Source organism: Podarcis erhardii (assembly GCF_964252035.2).
Source record: "Podarcis erhardii genome assembly, chromosome: 15".
Taxonomy (NCBI): Eukaryota; Metazoa; Chordata; class Lepidosauria; order Squamata; family Lacertidae; genus Podarcis; species Podarcis erhardii.
Window position 1 is genome coordinate 40552385 of NC_138505.1, and position 18553 is coordinate 40570937.

Here is an 18553-nt window from a genome sequence, read left to right on the forward strand (position 1 = left end):
AAAGGCATTTGGATTCACAAGCAAGTGCTCTCACTGTGCCTGGGTGAGAGATTTATTTAGATTAAAGCTTGAATCCAAAAAGGACAGTAGCAGTCACATGATAGACTTCCTATCCATTATTGAAAAGCTAGAACATACTTAATACAAACTGGATGATACATTCCATTATCCCCCTAACTAAAAATCTGGCTTCTAAGCACCTTTTCCATTGGTTGAAATTGTTTTCAGTAAGCTTAGGTAAATTGGGGCTTTCCTCTGCAATGGAACTCTTGCTATCCATCTTAAAATAAAAAATGCCAAAAGTCATAAAAAGAAATATTTTTCAAAAAGAACACTAGAAAAAATGGAAGAACCATCACAAAACCCAAAAAACCCAAAATAAATAGCCTTTTCCCTACTTCCTAGGTTGCATAGGAAGGGTTTTTCTCTGGTGCTGTGAGGCTAAGAAAAAAAATCTCTCTTTTGCAGTTTAAAACTCAAGCCTCAAAATCCATTCAAAAGCTGAAAAACTATTTAATATATCTGGAAATAATTCCTAAACTGGGCCCATAACCTTATGATGGAATTAGTAAGAGGATATATTAATTATATTCAATCCTGTACAGACCCATGTATGCTTTTTTTCACTCTTCAAGGGGGTAGAGGGCGGTGATCTGCTTCACACAGCTGAACAGTAAAGGTTTAATACCTTTTCCCTGTGCTTCATTTATCTGCCCAAGGATGGGACTTAATACACTGTTACTGGGGCACTTATGCTCCAGCTGCTGCAAGTAACAGTATCATTAAGGTTTTATGTACCATTTGCTAAAAGTGGGACTTGTATAGGATCAAACTGTTAGTAATCTTTTACATTAAAGGGTGCAGGTTGAGTGGAATCCAATCCATGAAAGATTATTTCACATTTATAGCCCTGAGAGGCTCTCAAAAGTGGTTTCTAAAAGATTCTCAAAATAGAATTGCCCTCAAATATAGTACACTGACAGAAATTACACTGTGTCAAAATGGATCCAATATTATTCAGGCAGCATTTTCAGCAGCTCTCACCAACCCATTAACTGCCCATGGTGGAAGAAGCCTTCAGGCTTCTCCAGGCAACCTATTCATTGAGTGTCCATCCTGATTTGCTTGCACAAAGCTTATGCAGAGGTTAGATTAGAACCAGGTCTTTATTCAGCATGAATTCTGATTTGTCTGTGAAGAGGATATGAACATTAATCCTACAACCCTAATTTGCTTGCAGGGTGTTACGTCTTCCCGTTAGTGCAATTTCTAATTTAGATTAAAGCAGCAATAGGAGGGTGCATGTAACTATCATAATGTGCAATTACAAGTCTGTACATAATACCAGGACAGGCTGTTTGTTGTTGGATAATTTGCTATTTCGATGTTGTTACTGTAATCTGAATAATAAATAAATAAATAAATAAATAAATAATATCTTGCACTGCAGGGGGTTGGGCTAGATGACCCTCGGGGTCCCTTCCAAGTCTGCGATTCTGTAATATAAACAAGAGGGCGGAAGGCCCTCGCTGAAGTCACCCCTGGCGCCCTCCCTTGGCCGGACAATCTAGCAGCAGCGAGGAATGTCCTCCCTCGGCCCCCGTCGCTTCGCCCCATAAGCTGCGCCAAGCACGCGGATTGGCCTCGCGGGGCCGCCGTCCGCTTTCCTTTCCTCTCCTCCCCGCCCAATCAACGCGCGCCTCGCAGCCAGGCGCCGCCCCGTCGCTCCCTCGAGGGCCGCCATCCCCCCCCCCGCTCCCCGCAGGCCGTACGTGGCATCGGGCCGCGTCTCCGACCTATGAGCGAGGGCCCCGTGCGCCGGAAGGGGGCGGGGCTTGTGCCGGAAGCTGCCCCTCCGCCGAAGCCCATTTGCTCTGCGGGCTTGGCAGGCGCCGGAGCGCAGCGCGCGAGCCCGTCGGCCCTCTTCTTCCCCCTCCCCTCGCCTGGCCTCGCTCGCTTCCAGCCTCCGCCGCCATGTCGCCGGTGCGGGCGGTGCTGGCGCTGCTGGCCGCGCTCTCGGCCCCGGCGGCCGGCTACTTCGTCAGCATCGACGCGCACGCCGAGGAGTGTTTCCTGGAGCGGGTCCCGTCCGGCACCAAGATGGGCCTCATCTTCGAAGTGGCCGAGGGAGGCTTCCTCGACATCGACGTGGAGGCGAGTCTGTGTGGCGGGTCGTGCAGGGCGCGGCGAAGAGGAGCCTGTGGGCCTCCCCCGCCCGGGGGGGGGGCCTGGGCTCGGTTTGTGCCGGGGCTTCGCCTCGCTGGCATTCTCTCCCGCCCCGCACCCTTTAGCACGAGGGGTTTACGCTAGAGCAGTGTTTCCCAACCTTGGGTCTCCAGCTGCTGTTGGACTACAATTCCCATCATCCCTGACCATTGGTCTTGCTAGCAAGAGATGATGGGAGTTGTAGTCCAAAAACAGCTGGAGACCCAAGGTTGGGAAACACTGCGCTAGAGGAGGCACTAGAACAAGCTCTCTCTCTCTAAAGGAGAGAGCTTGTTTATGCAGCTGTGTCCTTTTGCTCAACAGCTCAAGTTTTACGCATTTTAGAGTGCTCTCTTTTGAAAGAACAAAAGGGGGGGGGGGTTGAGTCAGTTTTAAACTTACTACACAGAAACCCATTCCTTCACTAGCACAAGTGCCACATAATACTCGTTCCGCATTCGTAATTACCTGGCAGCACCAGCACTTGGGAACTCCCTGCCTATTGAGATCAAGCAGGCAACCTCACTGTACTCTTTTGGGCGCCTGCAAAGATCATTTCTGTTTAGGCAACATTTAGGGATTATGAAAATGGTAGTGTGAAGGTATTGCAGTGGGGTACAGGTTCCTCTTGCCTGCTGTTAGAAGAGGATCTGTACAGGGAGGTAAGTTGAAGTCGGCTGGCCTGGGCGGTGTGAGCCATGAGAAGGTGAAGAAGAGGGCTTATGAAAGCCCCCTTCGTGGGGGTTGGAAGGGTCTGGCCCTGGCTTATGTCAGGGCATACATAGGGAGCAGCTGCCCCTAAATGATGCACTCCACATGATCTGTACTATAGCTCCCCATCTTCCCAAACATTGGCTGTGCTGGCTGAGGCTGACAGGAGTTTTAGTTCGAAACGTCTAGAGGTCAACAGGTTGGGGAAAGTTGATAGAGAGTATATTTATGTGTCCTTTAATCACGTGCAGACTGCAGAGTGAATTCCTCTCACCAGAAGAGTGTTGATGGCTTTGGAGCAGAGGATTGTCAGTCCTTGAATATGTAAAGTGAATACGTAAAGTGCAGCATATGTTAAAAGAGAAGGCCTGCAGGTTCAGGCCAAAGGGGGCACCAACCCACCACCACCGCCTCATCTCAACCCCCCCCCCCACAGGGTATTTTTGGAAAGCCCAGCAGAAAGAGCACCCAGAGAGAGAGAGAATAATAATAGAATTGTAGAGTTGGAAGAGACCCTTAGGGTCATCTAGTTCAACCCCCAAGGGGTGTGCACAGCTAGGGAAGGACTGTTTTAGATCAGAGGGTGTAAGTCTGAGATAGCCTTGAGCCTTAAGTGTGCCTGTTTCTGTGTACAGTGGTGCCTCGCAAGACGAAAAGAATCCGTTCCGCGATTCTCTTCGTCTAGCGGTTTTTTCGTCTTGCGAAGCAACCCTATTAGCGGATTAGCGCTATTAGCGGCTAAGCGGCTATTAGCGGCTTAGAAAAAGGGAGAAAAAAGCAAATAAAATCGCAAGACTCGCAAGACGTTTTCATCTTGCGAAGCAAGCCCATAGGGAAATTCGTCTTGCGAAGCGCCTCGAAAAACGGAAAACCCTTTCGTCTAGCGGGTTTTTCGTCTTGCGAGACATTCGTCTTGCGGGGCACCACTGTACCTTTTCTCTCTCTCACTCCAGGGTTTAAGCATCAAATGTGGAGGTTGGCTCTGATGAATGGAGGGAGGGGGTAGTGGTCAGCTTGGAAAGAGAGGGCTCTGGGTGTCTTTCTCTTAATGTTATTGTTTTGTTTATTATACTCTTGAAGTGCTTTTCCAACTTAGAATTGGATACAGAAAATATAAAAGGCTGAAAATCCAGAGTTGAATCCCTCTAAGTCATAGAGGCTTGGTGGAAATCAGCAAAATGCCTTGCTGTATTTGGAATGGGAGGGGTTTTCAGCTAGAGGGAGAGACTGAGGAAGAACAACAGATGATTTTAGAGTACAGTGATACCTTGGGTTAAGAACCCAATTCGTTCCGGAGGTCCGTTCTTAACCTGAAACTGTTCTTAACCTGAGGTACCACTTTAGCTAATGGGGCCTCCCGCTGCTACTGTGTGATTTCTGTCTCATCCTGAAGCAAAGTTCTTAACCCAAGGTACTATTTCTGGGTTAGCGGAGTCTGTAACCTGAAGTGTCTGTAACCCGAGGTACCACTGTACTGTGTGAATGAAGTTAAACAAAAATTTGTGGGCAAAGGAGGACCAGAGTTTTGAGAGAAGTGCTTCACTCTCTGGATGTGTTCCCTTTGATTCTAAAGTACAGCTGAGCAGTTAGAAGATGGTACTTAAAGTTTACTAACTCTAACTTGGCTGGTTTGTGTGGAAACACTTGGCTATGAAATTAGTGTCAACTTACTTCAGTACAAAAGACAACATGTAGCACAGGATTTATTTAAATAATATTTTACTGAGATTGGCCCAGGTGACAAAATGAGTCTCCCAAATGTTGAGTCTTTCCCCTCTGTGACCACTGCAGTCATTCCTGCACTGAACTTCTCCTTCATAATTCATAGTGCGGGGGAGCCTTAGCTAATCAGAGGAGGTGGGATGGAGTGGGGCTGGATGAGAAAATGGTTGTGAAGTGAGGGTGAGCGAGGAGACCTTCTGCAAACTCCTAACTTACTATGCTGTGCATGTCACCAGGATACAAATGTTTGCTTATGCACACTGTACTAGGTTACTACATGGGGGGTGGGGAAAGAAAAGGTTTTATTGTGAAGTGGAACACTGGAAGGATGTGATGGTTAGCCAGTAGGAGCATATTGAGGGTAGGGCATGGAGACGTGTCTGTTGGCAATGGGTGTGTGGTTGTAGTTATGTTGTAACCCTGTATTAGGTGGTTAGTTGATTTGACAAAATGTGTCTGGGGTAAAATGGAAACTAAACACTAACTGCTGTTGAAGGCATTGGAGCAACCATGGTGTGCCAAGCTAGACTTGAAGGACAGTGGTACCTTGGGTTACAGATTATTCAGGTAACAGACTCCGCTAGCCCAGAAATAGTACCTCGGGTTAAGAACTTTGCTTCAGGATGAGAACAGAAATCGTGCGGCAGCGGGAGGCCCCATTAGCTAAAGTGGTACCTCAGGTTAAGAACCGACCTCCGGAATGAATTAAGTTCTTAACCTGAGGTACCACTGTACTGTATTCCATCAGGTCAAATTACACAATGCTCCCTGACTTTTGTTTGTGCCGGTGTAGTTGCAGAAAGCAACTCAGACAGGCACACTGGCCCTCAGATGCCTTGATTTTGAAACCCTCCCCATCATTCTAAACACAGTTTGCTCTCCCCCCCCCTTGCATTCTTAAAAGAATTCCACATTGGTGGAGAAATAGGTGCACTGATAAACTCATGTAGCTGTGTGAAGCAGTAGAATGGACAAGGTTGCTGCAGTTGGGATTTCATGTTTGTAAGCTTCCCTATCTTTTAAAGGAAATTAGCACAGTAGTGAGTAGGTTGGGCTAAAGGCTTAATTCCTGTTGTTTTAATTTTAATGTGCTGGGAGGTGCTTTTTTAATAAAAAGATTTATTGTTTTCATATATAAAACAAAAATGAACCCTCACCCCCGTTGCCCCGAGTACAGTTTATGATAAGCAAAACAATAGAGGAGGGAGTGTGTGTATTTTAATGTGGAGGCACATTTAAAAATGGCATCACTCACCCACAGCCAGAAGTGGCATTGTTTGTTCTCCCTCCTTTTTCTTCTGCTACATGAGTAGATAAGATATCTGTTGCTCATGTGGTGAAGCAAGCTCAGAGTCGGAGGATAGACGGAACATGATGCAATGCCCTGGGTAAGAAAGGCCTGGAGAGAAATGCTTCTCTGGTGCCTACTGCAGGGTACTTCATCAAGCACAGGTAAGATCCTTGTGTTCAGTGCTACAGGTTGCACAACAACTGCACATGAGATGTAGAGCAAATAAGTAAAAATTAAACGTTGGTTGGAAGTTAAAATTGGAAGATGTCAGCCGAGGCAGCAACAAATGCTCGATTTGCCCTTGTGGTTTGTCACTTCATTTGTATGATGTGCCAGCCAATTACTCCCCAAGGCTTATGTAATTTATTGATGTGAATGATGCATAAGGTGGTAAAAAGTAAAGATTTTCCTTCTTGTTTCCAGATAATGGGGCCTGATAACAAAGTCATCTACAAAGGAGACAGAGAGTCCAATGGGAAATACACCTTTGCTGCTCACATGGATGGAACATACAAGTTTTGCTTCAGCAACAAAATGTCCACCATGACTCCAAAGATAGTGATGTTCACTATTGACATTGGTGAAGCTCCAAAGGGGCAAGATATGGAGACGGAAGGTGAGGGCAAATCCCGGAAACAAAATGGCACCTTTCGCCCATGTTCTCCTCCTATATGTTATCGTCCTTCCCCAGCATCTTTGTTTTCCAAATATTGTTTTATGGGCTTCAGAATTCCAAACACATTCTCTCCTGGATTTAAATGCTTCATAATATAACTTATTAGCTCTTTTTGCTATGTGATGGACATGGATCAGGAAAATATAAGGGATATTTAATAAAATGATCTCTTTCCCCCTGCATCAGTTTGAAAAAGAAATACGGGTAATCTTGTGGCTTGAAGTCCCTAAAAGGGGATGTCTTAGAATTGTACATAATTCTTCAGCTTTCTGCAGAGCAGCGCTTTAAAGACTAGTTGGTGCCAGAACATTTGAGTCAGGTAGCTGGTAGCTTTTCTCCCACCTCACACAGTGGTTTCTTCATACCTCTCTCCCTGTGACATTTGCAGCCTTACCTTCATCCCTTATTTCGCCCATCGTGTGTTTTGATGTATTTACCTTTGCTTACTAGACTTGCTCAGCACCTTCCTGTATATTTGTTCATTTCTCATGCTTTTTTTTAGGTGGTGGAGATAACTGGGATGGTATGTGCAATGCTTTTAAGAAGCTTGCCAGTTCTCCTGCCTTGCTTCTCATAATTTGCTACATAATCTGCTAATGCCTATTGGGGCCACTCTTTGTGTGACTTCCTGCTAATATGCAATGATTACCACAACGGTATTGCACTCAGGTCTGAGTGTGAATAGCTCCTGCCACTTTGAAGTCCTTAAACCATTAAGATCCAAATTGCTACTGTAGGCTTTTTTCTCTTTCCTATCCCCATTCCCTATCTGAACAGCAGTCTTCTCTAATACCAAATCTGGAACTGCTTTTAAAACTGGTTTCTCATTCAGTTGTGGAGGATTCTGTTTGAGAAATGCAAGTATAAACACTCAGAACAGGTTGCATGGTTTGGATCATGACCGTGGTTCTCAGCTGTGAGGTAGGCTGGCCTAAGGAGGTGTGGCTAATTGTCAAGAAAGGTGCACACTCCTATACTTTTTCTCTCTTCTGCCCTCACATCCTGTTATTTTGTATGTCTCTTGAGGAGGCCATTGACCCTTCACCCCAGCTTTAAAACTTCATAGTTTCCTCCTTGTCCTTCATGCCATTACTGGTCTCCTGCTGCCAGTGTTAAGGACAAAAACTGCAAGGATGGCTATTGGCTGGGCCCTTTTGTGCTGTCCCAGCTATTACTACCAGTAGCCTGAGTATCCACACACAAAACTCTTGACAGATTGAAATCATTTTGAGAGGGAGATCGTTGTCTGAAGACCACCACTTAACACGCATGTGTGGGTGTTGGCATGTTTAAAAGTGTGCTTAAGAGTGGTCTTACTAATAGGGCACCCATATTGCATTACTTGTGTGATTTGCCTTGGACCTGAAGGTCTTGATGTAAAGTTTGAGGACTTCCTTTGTATTTCCCATTGTTCTTCTCTCACTTTATACCAGTTTATACCTCTAGAAAGAATTCTGCCTTTTTGTGCTAACTAAATACCAGGAAGGCAAAGTGATTCATGCCAGTATTTCTCAAAGTGGATTAACTAAGCTGCTGGATGTGAGAAGAGTGTGTTTCTGTGTAAGTGAGAGGGAGGGAAGTTCTCTCTGTAAAAGTTTTTCACTCCCTAACAGAGATTCTGTTTGAATGGGATTCTACAAAACTACAAAGTCACCAGGTACTGTATTTCTGTTCAAGGTTGTTGGCTTGCTCATTGAAATCTCTGCACCTGTCCTGTTCTCACTCCCAGCATTAAGCTTCTGTGAAATAGTTTTGTAAGTTTGCTTTCCAGGCATAGTTTGCATGAGACCCCCCCCCCCACCTTGCTGAAGCTAAGGAGATCTGGGTCTGGTCAGTGGCAGGATGGGAGGTTGCTTGGGAACCCCATATGTGAGTTGCCTTGACTTCTCTTGTTGGGAAAAGAGCAGGATATAAATGTAGTAGGTTTCAAGTAGAACTGCTTTTCATTCCCTTGTCACACTTCAGCAGGCAAAGTCTGCTTGGCAAATGGTTCTTTCAGTGATCAAATAAATGCTTAGGTCCTTGAATCGAGATGCCTCTTCTCCAGTTTGCCAGGAGGGGTGGTGGTCCCGTGATCGTGGCCCCATCTCCCTGGCCATAAAGGGACCCAACTGTAGATGAAGGGAATTGCTTTAAGGCTGAGATTAGATGAGAGAGGAGGCCACACCGGGTCCCAAGCAGCTGTCAGGACAGGGATCAGAGATAACAGGCACCGCTGGAGCAGTGATGATGCAGCAGAGCCACTCTTCAAAGGGACATGCTGCTGAGCAAGACCCCTTTCTGCATCACCCTAAAGACACAGCAATTAAAAGGGCAATCCTAACCATGTCTATTCAGAAGTAAGTCCTATTGAATTTACTGGGTCTTAATACACCTAGGATTGCAGCCTGACAGCCAGTTCAATAGAATAGTGGAAGGGGACTTTTACCCCCTACAAGCCCCAGAGAATAAGAGATTACTTTGAGTAGGAAGAAAAGACTAAGCAGAAAACCCCACAGAAATCTGGAGTCCCTAAGATGGTTGGATGGCACCTTGTATGCCTCTTTATGGCAGCTCCTGCAGCCAAGCTGGTGCCAAATGAGGGTCTTGTAATCTGGGCAGGCCAGGAGCTCCAGACACATTGCCCAGGCTTGCACCCTGGAGAGGTCAATTCCCGTGCTGCTAATGCAGCCGTTTGACTTCATCCCTGAAGGTGCACTCCATTGTCTCTTGAGAGAGACAGGCAGATGCCAACCAACTACAGAATATAAGTTAATGCAGTCATATGTGACTTATAGAACAGAACTCTGTATGTATAACAAAGTTATTTACCTTGTTTATTTAAAGCACCTTAGTTGTAATGCTATGAAAGCAGTACTTGTTCATCTAACTTGCCCAAGGTAACTGGAAGTTGGAATGAATACCCAGGTAAAGGGAATTTTTGTGCCTGGTTAAAAAACATCAACCCTTCCCCAAGATGTGCAGTTGTTGGCTGTGAAGACTTCAGCCTTATATGCCACTGTTGCTGGGTTTTGTTGCTTACATCACAAATCTGATGTCTTGTGATCCATCTGCAGCTCATCAGAACAAGCTAGAAGAGATGATTAATGAATTAGCGGTGGCCATGACCGCTGTCAAGCATGAACAGGAATACATGGAAGTCCGTGAAAGGATACACCGAGCAAGTAAGTGGTTTTGGTTGGCATGTGCAGGTTTCCTGCATTGCCATCCAGCAAAGCCTTCCATTCCTTGTGGCAGGGGAATTTAGTGGGCTAGTGGAAGGGTAGCAGATTGTGCCTCTCCTTTGTCGATCTGCACTTGGTAGAAAGCTGCTCTCTAGAAAATTATCCAAGGGGCTTTAGAAGCCTGTGCTTCTATGCATATCGTGAAGGAGGCGGCTTCCCCTCCACATCCACAATAGAACTGCAGGCTATAAGAGTTACTATCATCATCATCATCAAACCTTTTATTGGCATCACATCCAAACATCCAAAACAAATCACTACAGAATTACCACTTCCCCAGTGGCACAAAACATTTGCTAAAAGAAAGGAGGCAGAGCAGTCTGTCGTCACATCTCTTGGTCTCCAGGGAGATCAGGCGTTTGCAGTGTATTTCGACGACAAAAAAACAAATAGAGATATTTAGCCACTAACTTGGTGAGCTCCTGATCATTCCCCAGTAATAGAAAATGTATGATCTCCAACTCTGGTTTCCATTTGGGGATGCAGAGTTGATCTAGAAATTGCTGACGGAGATCAGCATACAGTTTACAATTAAGAACCATATATGTAAGGGTTTCCACCAGGTGGTCTTCGCATGGGCAAGTTCTTTCTCCTTCCATCCTGCCTGAGAACGTTCCCCAAATAAGAGTTACTAGCTTCCTATCAACACAGCTGATTTATATGGTGCATCAAAGTGCTTCATGCTCATTATCACTTAATAAGCCCCAACTTTCTGTCTTTCTCCATGTTGAATACATTTGGGAAGGCCAAGAAAGTGACTTGTCTTCCTGCTCCCCACCACAGAAATCGGGAGAATCAAAACTGTATTTAAAAGAACACTAAAGACTTGAGTTCTTTGGCAGACTTTTAACAACTCCTGCAATGTGGCAGAGACTTTGGATACTTTGGAGGATTTTAATGTGGAGAAATTATAATACGCAGTTGGACTTAGATATACTAAGGACCCACAGAGGGGAGGAGGGAAGTCCTAAGATGCAGAAGAATCTTGTTTAATTTCTGAATATTAATGTGTTAAGTTTGAGATTTATTTTGTAAAACTAATAAAAATCATTTTTAAAAGTTCATGGAAGAGAGATATTTAAATCAATTAAATTTATTAATTGTACCTTAGTAGTCTCTTAGACACTGCTTGCCACTAACTTTCTTCATGCTGCTTCTTAAATGCTGGCATGTTTTTAGAAAAGAGAAAACTTGAAACCTTTTTTGAGAATCCTGTAAAACAAATTGCATAAAACATGGTTGTACTCCCAGGGCACATTTGGGTGTTATTACTTCCTTTGCATCAATAATTATTTCCCCCTGTTTTGCATCACTTAACACTGTTTTTCCGATGTAAGGGCGAGTATCATTCTCAAAGCAGCACTTTAGAAAATGACAATGTATTTACCAAGAACTATGCATTCAAAATAAAGTAGCCAGCCATATTGGAGAAGGAGCTGGCACCTGATGTTGGAACACTAATCAATAGAAGCAAAGACCCATAATTTTCATGATTTAATATGTGTTTATTAGCATCATGTAGAAAGGCAAGGAAGTTTGGGCCACTCCTATTTCTTGGAATGTTCCATGGCCTGGGTGCCCAGAAGGCCTAACCTTCTGTACCCGCCTGCTGTACCTCAGCTGGCAGGTTGGAAACACAGAACAGGGTTTCAGCTGATGATCCGCGCATGCAGGGTGGGTTTGTATGGGAGGAGGTGATGCTTTGTTTCTCTAGGCTTCAGTGTGTTCTTCTTTTCATTCCTGTATTTTAATCAAGTGTGTTTTTTCCTCCTTTTTTTCACTAGTTAACGACAACACAAATAGCAGAGTGGTTCTCTGGTCATTCTTTGAAGCTCTTGTACTAGTTGCCATGACACTGGGACAAATCTACTATCTGAAGAGGTTTTTTGAAGTCCGGAGAGTTGTTTAATCAAACTTTCCCCCCTTGGCCTCTCTCTCCAGTGATCCCAGATTCTCCATTCACTTCTACAAAACAACTTGGTCACAAAATTCACTTAGTTTTCTTTATCCCTATGTTCTGAACTATAAAACGTGTGTTTTCAGTTTCTTCTTAGCTTAATTTTATATATCTATGTATCTATAGATACCCTCTCTAGGGAAACATGGGCTGAGAGTTGTACATTGAAATTGGTAAACTTTGTTTCTCACAAGCCAAAGTGAGTTCAACGAAATTGCAAAAGTTTGTTTTTAAACCAGCGCTATTGATCAAGTGAAAATTTTCCTTGATTGTTTTCTGTCTCCCTTTTTTTGGTAATAGAATACTGTTTTTGTGTAAGGGAAATGGCACAAGGTCCTAAAAAACCTTTTAAATGCCTGTGGGGGAGACACTTTTTAATTTGATCAGAGGATTTCCTCTCTGCTTTACCCAGGAGTGGAATTGTGGCATGCGGACAAGCCTGACAGTACTGTCAAGAAAGCATGCCAAGAAAGAAATGGGCATGTTGGTGTTCAAACATACTGAAACCAGCGGATTGCTCTACTAGGGGGTGTTTAGGTGGCATCTATAAGGTCTCCTGTACTCCTTCTGTAATTACACTGGCTTGGTCCTGAGGTTCTTAATTAAAGATATGAAAATACAACACAGTTCTTGCCAGTTAACCATGTGTTCTTGTGTGCAAATTTATGAACAGGCAGCCATTTAGGGGGGGACTTAGCTACATCTTTTCCTTTTTGCTTACAATCCAAAGCTGCTCCTGTGTTTGGCACTGTTGTAGAACTAGTATCCAGGATGTTGGTTCCTGATGCCAAAGGGTTTTAACAGTGGTGATGGGCGGGCTGGGAGGCGGTGGAAGGGAGGTTATTACCATGCTACACACCCGATACATGAAAGAAGCAGCAGCTATTCTGCTGTGTGGTCACAACACCACTAGGACTGCAACCCCCTTTCCTATAATGAAGACTCCTGTGCCTTTTATGTAGCGGGGAGAAATGAAACGGGTGCTGTTTCCCTGCTGCAAATGCAACTTCCCAAGAGGCTTTTGCGCATTTAATAGCAGCACATAGAAATTTAGCAGGTGCAGCTCCTGTTACTGCAGCTCCATGATAAAGTGTACCTGTTGAGGTTTTCCTTTTTTGCACTGCTGTTAAAGGAACAGGAGCCTCACTCAGGAAAGGAGTTGGCACTCCCAATTTAGGCTGTATTGAAATAATTTTGTTCCTCTCTTTTAAACACACATCAACTTCAGTTTTTGTACCAGCTATTTTTTCTTCTTGCTGTCTGGATGATGGGTTTAAAAATCACCATGTCTGTCTCTGGGAGCGGGGTGCTGATCCAAGATTATGTTGTGGCTGATGTATATTGAACTGATGTATATTGGTTGTAATTTTGGGGGTGGGTGGGGTTGGGTTCTTTTCAAGAGTGGGGGAAGCATTCTATCGGTAATGCATAAGAGTTTTGTACCAAATTTAATTTAATTAAAATTTGTTACAAGTTTTCATGGTTCAAGTAAATCTTTTCAGCCTCAGCTAGACACTTAGCAGCTGTCCTTCAAAGGGGTGGCTCTCCCCCCCCCTCAGTGCAGCTGTTGTATGCCAACCCTTGTGTGAGACAAGTTGAATTCTAATGAGAAGATGTACATTTAAAAGTTCTTGATATATGGCCAGATTCGATAAATAAAACACCTTCTTTAAAAAAACAAACCTACAGCCTGATGCTTGCTTTGCGTCTTTTAGGAGCAATTCTACTCTTTATTTCTTTGTTTTACTGTTTGTTAGCAGCTGCATGTTAAGAGCTTTGTGGGATTATGATAAAAAGCTTACCCAATAACTTCTCGTTTAAAGTATTTCCATTCCCAGAGAATTTAACATAATCTGATGCTTTTTAAGTCTCCCGCTACAATTTTTATTTATGAGAGAATTTAATCCGTTTTCCATTACTTTCTATGGGAAAGCATGCCTTGGTTTAAGAACGCTTTGGTTTAAGACCGGACTCCAGAACGGATTAACCAAGGAACCACAGTAAGGCATTATTTGATGGTACTAAGAGCCATTATAAAATTGGTGAATTAATTGAAAGGTAAAAAATTGCTTAGAAACATAAAGAGTAGCTTCCTATTTAAAAGGTCAGTCTATTGACGCTTATATAGTGGTACCTTGGTTTAAGAACAGCTTTGTTTATGAACAACTTGGATTAAGAACGCTGCAAACCCGGAAGTAGGTGTTTTGGTTTGTGAACTTTGCCTTGCATGCAGAACATGTTTCGCTTCCTGTTGAGTGTGTTCCATTTGTAAATTAAGTCCCCTGCTGCTATGGGAAAGCACATCTTGGTTTAAGAACACTTTGGTTTAAGAACGGACTTCGGGAACGGATTAAGTTCGAAATCCAAGGTACAACTGTATATTGAAATAAGTGTGTTGAATCAAAAGTCTTAACAAAACATCCTTAAACAATGAAAAGGCAACAATCATTTCATTTCCTACACCCTTTATTTTACACTTGGCCAGGACAATAGGGGGTACTCAACTTGGCTGGGAAACAGGAACATGTATATATTTTCCTTTGTTTTACTTAATGTAAGGTGTAAGGTGGAGGTCAAGGGAGGGACAGGGACAAACCTGATACTCAGGTTTCACCAGAAAAACCTCCCAGTTTGTGACACAAATGAGAAGAAGAGAAAGGGATGCTACTAACAGCCTGCCCATGTCGTCCACAGAAAGATCCCCCCCTCCTATCTGCCACAATCAATCCATCTGTTTCTAAGGTGCTTGGTGGCTCTCTTTTTCTGTTTGCTGTGGGGGGGCTTAAGGATATCACTAGCCTTCCTTCCGCATTCTGTGAATTAAGCAGGGGCATGGATTTCCAAGCATTTGCAACTTCTGCCACATAATTTTCAGGTGGAACTCAAATCAGGAGAGAAAAGGGTAAATGCAGCCTGCTCTTTCCATGTGGGTGGCACATTTCGTGGTGCATGCAAGTTTAATGGTGGGCCATAACATTAAAGGCAGGTGCGTGGGGGACCTGTCTGGCCTAAGTGGGGAAAGGAACCATCAAATACGCTTATAAAACCTCTCTGGCATGGGAACACATGAATTCCAGAGCCATGGGCACATGGGGCACATGAATGCTTCACAGTTTGTTGTTTTTCTGCAGAATGCACATTTGGAAATATGCCCAGTCGACTGCAAAAAGCACATACCTACTTGTTTCCAAAGGAGTGCTAAAATAAATTAACAAGTCCTCAAAGGCAGGCCTGTTCCAGTCCCCACCTCAGATAGTCTCAAAGGGCAAGGAAGCCAGCGCAAATTTATCAGCAATTTCAGCAGACGTGTCTAAAGAGTGCAGCAGCTACCTTTGGGCTGACCAAAATTCTGGCACCTTGGCTGAGTGTCCTGGAGCATGCACAGAAATCCTTGATCTCTAAGGGGGATGTAGCATTTCAAAGACCGCAGGGCAAATGTGCTCCTGAGCATATGCAGAATCCTTTTCCTCTGGTGATATGTGGGGAATCTTTGGCCACCCCAGCTCTTTCTAGACTGCAACTCCTGTCAACTCCAGCAAGCAGGAGTGCAGCAACATCTGGAGGGCTAGAGGTTCCCCACACCTGAGCTAGAGACTCTGCAGGTATCTGTGGATTCTGGAGTCCCAGAATTCGCCTGAGGTATATTTTTTCATGGAAGTTAGTGACTTCACCTGCCTGATGCTGCATCGGAGGTGACCTAGGATGAGATGGCTGGCAGGTACTCATGCTATGGCCTGGTTGACTTGCTTGCACACTAAACGGGAGACGAGTACTCAGTGTGTAATCTGATCACAACAGTGAAGAACGGGAGCAACTTCACCAAATCTCTTGCTAAGCAGCAAAACTCTGGGTTGCTGGGTCTGCCTGCTGGCAAATATAACATTGAATCACAATGGTACAAAATAACTCAGCAAGCTGACATTTATCAAGAGTTAAACAAAGGTTAGTATACTAAATATTATTTCCAATTCTAGGTAGTTTGCTATTGGAGAAATACCATATATGATTATAACAATCTAAAGCAAAAATTATTTTAAATTATGATTTCATTTCTAGATCAGACAGACAAGATTTCTTCTACTATATATTTCTTTATCATATACACACAAAACTTCTATTTTTAAACAGGAAATATTTTTGTAACCTAAGGTCTATTATACAAATCCATACAAATGTTCATTTTGTTACAGTTCTTTTAAGTTGTATACAAATTATAAAGATTCCAAGTTTTTTAATGTTCTGCCATGAGTCTATCATTTACTAAATTTACTAAATTCGCGAGTTTTGCCATTACTGCATATTCTGATTGTTTCTCTTTCCATGCATCTATTCCAGGACATATGTTAGCCAACACCACTCTTTTTTTTTATATATAAGATATTTATTAAGATTTTCAAAGATAATACATTGTAAAACAAAAAGAAAAGAAAAACAAAAATACAAAAGTACAAAAATACGAAAAATAAAAACAATTTAAAAACACATAAAATTTCCATTTACTTATTTTCATTTAACTTATTTTCCAGCCCTCCTCTTACCTCCCTTTCTTATATTCTAATTCAATTTGTTTGAGTTACAGATAGGTAGCCGTGTTGGTCTGCCATAGTCAAAACAAAATAAAAAAATTCCTTCCGGTAGCACCTTAAAGACCAACTAAGTTAGTTCTTGGTATGAGCTTTCGAAGTTGCCGCCGATCTACAGACCCTGGCGATGTGACCTGTCTTTCCGCACGTCCGGCACATAGCATCCCGGAAACGACAACTCTTCCGCTCATGGTATCCGCCACAACCAGGGCACCTGCCTCGGTGATCTTTGTGCACTGTGCAGGCCTGACGCACTGACTCGACCCCACGGACTGGGCTCTGGCTCGGAGTAGCCTCTAGCTCGTCCATGGCATGCGCAACTTCTATCTGTGGCTTAGGGGCCCTGCGACTGGCATCAAGCTCCTCTCTTTCATAATTCTCCGTGGCGGTGGCCTCCTTCAAGGCTGAAGCAAGGGTAACCTCTTCTTTAGCCACGATGCGTCTTCTGGCTTTCTTGCTGCTCAGACCACCGACAAACCGATCCAGGAGAGTCTCTTCCAGATCTTGGAAGTCGCAGTGCTGAGCGAGCTTCCGCAGTTCAGCTAGAAATGCAGATACAGACTCCCCAGCACACTGCTGCCTCTTATGAAACTCCATCCGCCGGGCCATCTTGGTCTCAGTAGGCGCTAAATGGCTTGTTAGGCAGGCAAGAATATCTTTGAGAGATGTCTCACTTAGCTTTGCTGGGGCAAGCAATGCCTTGGCCAGCTTGAAGGTCTCAGGCCCACAGTAGCTCCGGAATGTGGCCCTTCTTTTGCTGGCATCGGTGATCCCTTGAGCCACTGCGAAGAACTCGAAGCGTTCGACGTAGTCTTCCCACGTGTGGGGCTCTGATGGCTGGAAGGGCTCCAATACCCTTGGACTCTCCATTGTCCTGTGGGCAGGGTCGTCTTCTCAGCCGGCCAGTGAGTCTTGTTCTTAGCTACAATCCGGACTTTGAGGCAGGGCTGCGTTTAACCGCTCCTCAGCATTCCGGATCCCACCTTCGTCGCCAGTTGTTGTGACGTGGGGTTTGTGATTTCAGCTCTTTTGACATAATATGCTGGAGACAGTTCTCTAGTAACACTTCTTTATTAACGCAACAAGACTGAGACTTGAGGAGGGGAGAGCTACATTTATAGGGACAGGGAACTAGCGAGAAAGGATACATTTTGGAGGGAACAGTATCAGGCAATCACAGTCCTGCCTTTTGGAGGCAACCAATAAGACAGAGGATCCAAATACAGCAGCTTAAATGAACCAATAGTAGCTGTACCCTCTGGAACCAAAAGGCAGTTACTTTACCCTAATGCAAATACAGACAGTAATAATACAGATATAAAATCCTTTGACTCAATACACAACAGTCTTTAAACTTCTTCCAATCTTCTTCCGCCGCCTCTTCTCCCTGGTCCCGGATTCTGCCGGTCATTTCTGCCAGTCCCATATAATCGATCATCTTCATCTGCCATTCTTCCAGGGTGGGTAGATCTTGCGTCTTCCTAGCCAACACCACTCTGACTGCTGTGGTCATATAACTAAATAGTTCCACTGACGATTTCCACAATACAGTAGCCGAGGGAGTCATTCCCAATGACATAGTTTTGGGGTCCAATGCACATTTAGTTTTTTTTTTTTACATTTTTTCATTTCGAAATGAACTTTCCTCCAAATCTTTTTGGTCTTTTCACAGCCATTCGTACTTCTGGCTCTGTTCTGGTCTCTGAATGGAAGCAGGGTTCGTATCCCACTACTGACACCCGTGTCTGTTGACAATGAGCTGTGGATTCCAGAGTTTTGCAGGAATGGGTAACTCGGCAGGATTTTAAAGGAAACAAAAAGCAGGAAAAGAAAAATAAAAAAGAGCAGAAAAAAACAGGAAAAAAAGAAAAATACAATCATTAAAAAAAGAAAAAAGAAAAGCAAATTGAATCACTTACATAATCAATTTCCCTTTACTTATTTTCTTGACCTCCTCACACCTCCCATTTCTGTATTCAAGTTCAAATTTTTATTTCAGCAAGTCCTTTCACCTTTTTTTTTTAACTTAATAATTTTTTTTATTTTTTTCTGCTCTGTAATCTTGAAAAGTTTGAATAAATATTATTTAAAACAAACAAACAAACAAACAAAAAACTCAGCAGGATTTTAAAGGAAGCAAACTGTGACCCCGCGGAGCTGTTCTCGCAAGGCGGCCGCCTGCTC

The 18553-nt window shown here is 43.7% G+C and overlaps 1 protein-coding gene across 2 annotated transcripts; it reads left to right on the top strand.

Moving 5' to 3' along the window:
• The first annotated feature begins 1945 nt into the window (after positions 1-1945).
• On the top strand, positions 1946-13468 carry TMED2 (transmembrane p24 trafficking protein 2). 2 transcript variants are annotated; one of them, XM_081841652.1, is made up of 5 exons: positions 1946-2154; positions 6353-6545; positions 7108-7128; positions 9662-9769; positions 11614-13468. In XM_081841652.1, exons 1-5 carry the CDS (start codon positions 1975-1977, stop codon positions 11736-11738), a joined length of 627 nt encoding a protein of 208 aa, XP_081697778.1. In that variant the 5' UTR covers positions 1946-1974; the 3' UTR covers positions 11739-13468. The 2 variants fall into 2 exon arrangements, with proteins under 2 accessions (XP_081697778.1, XP_081697777.1); XM_081841651.1 differs by lacking the exon at positions 7108-7128 and having other exon boundaries at positions 1954-2154.
• Positions 13469-18553: the final 5085 nt, after the last annotated feature.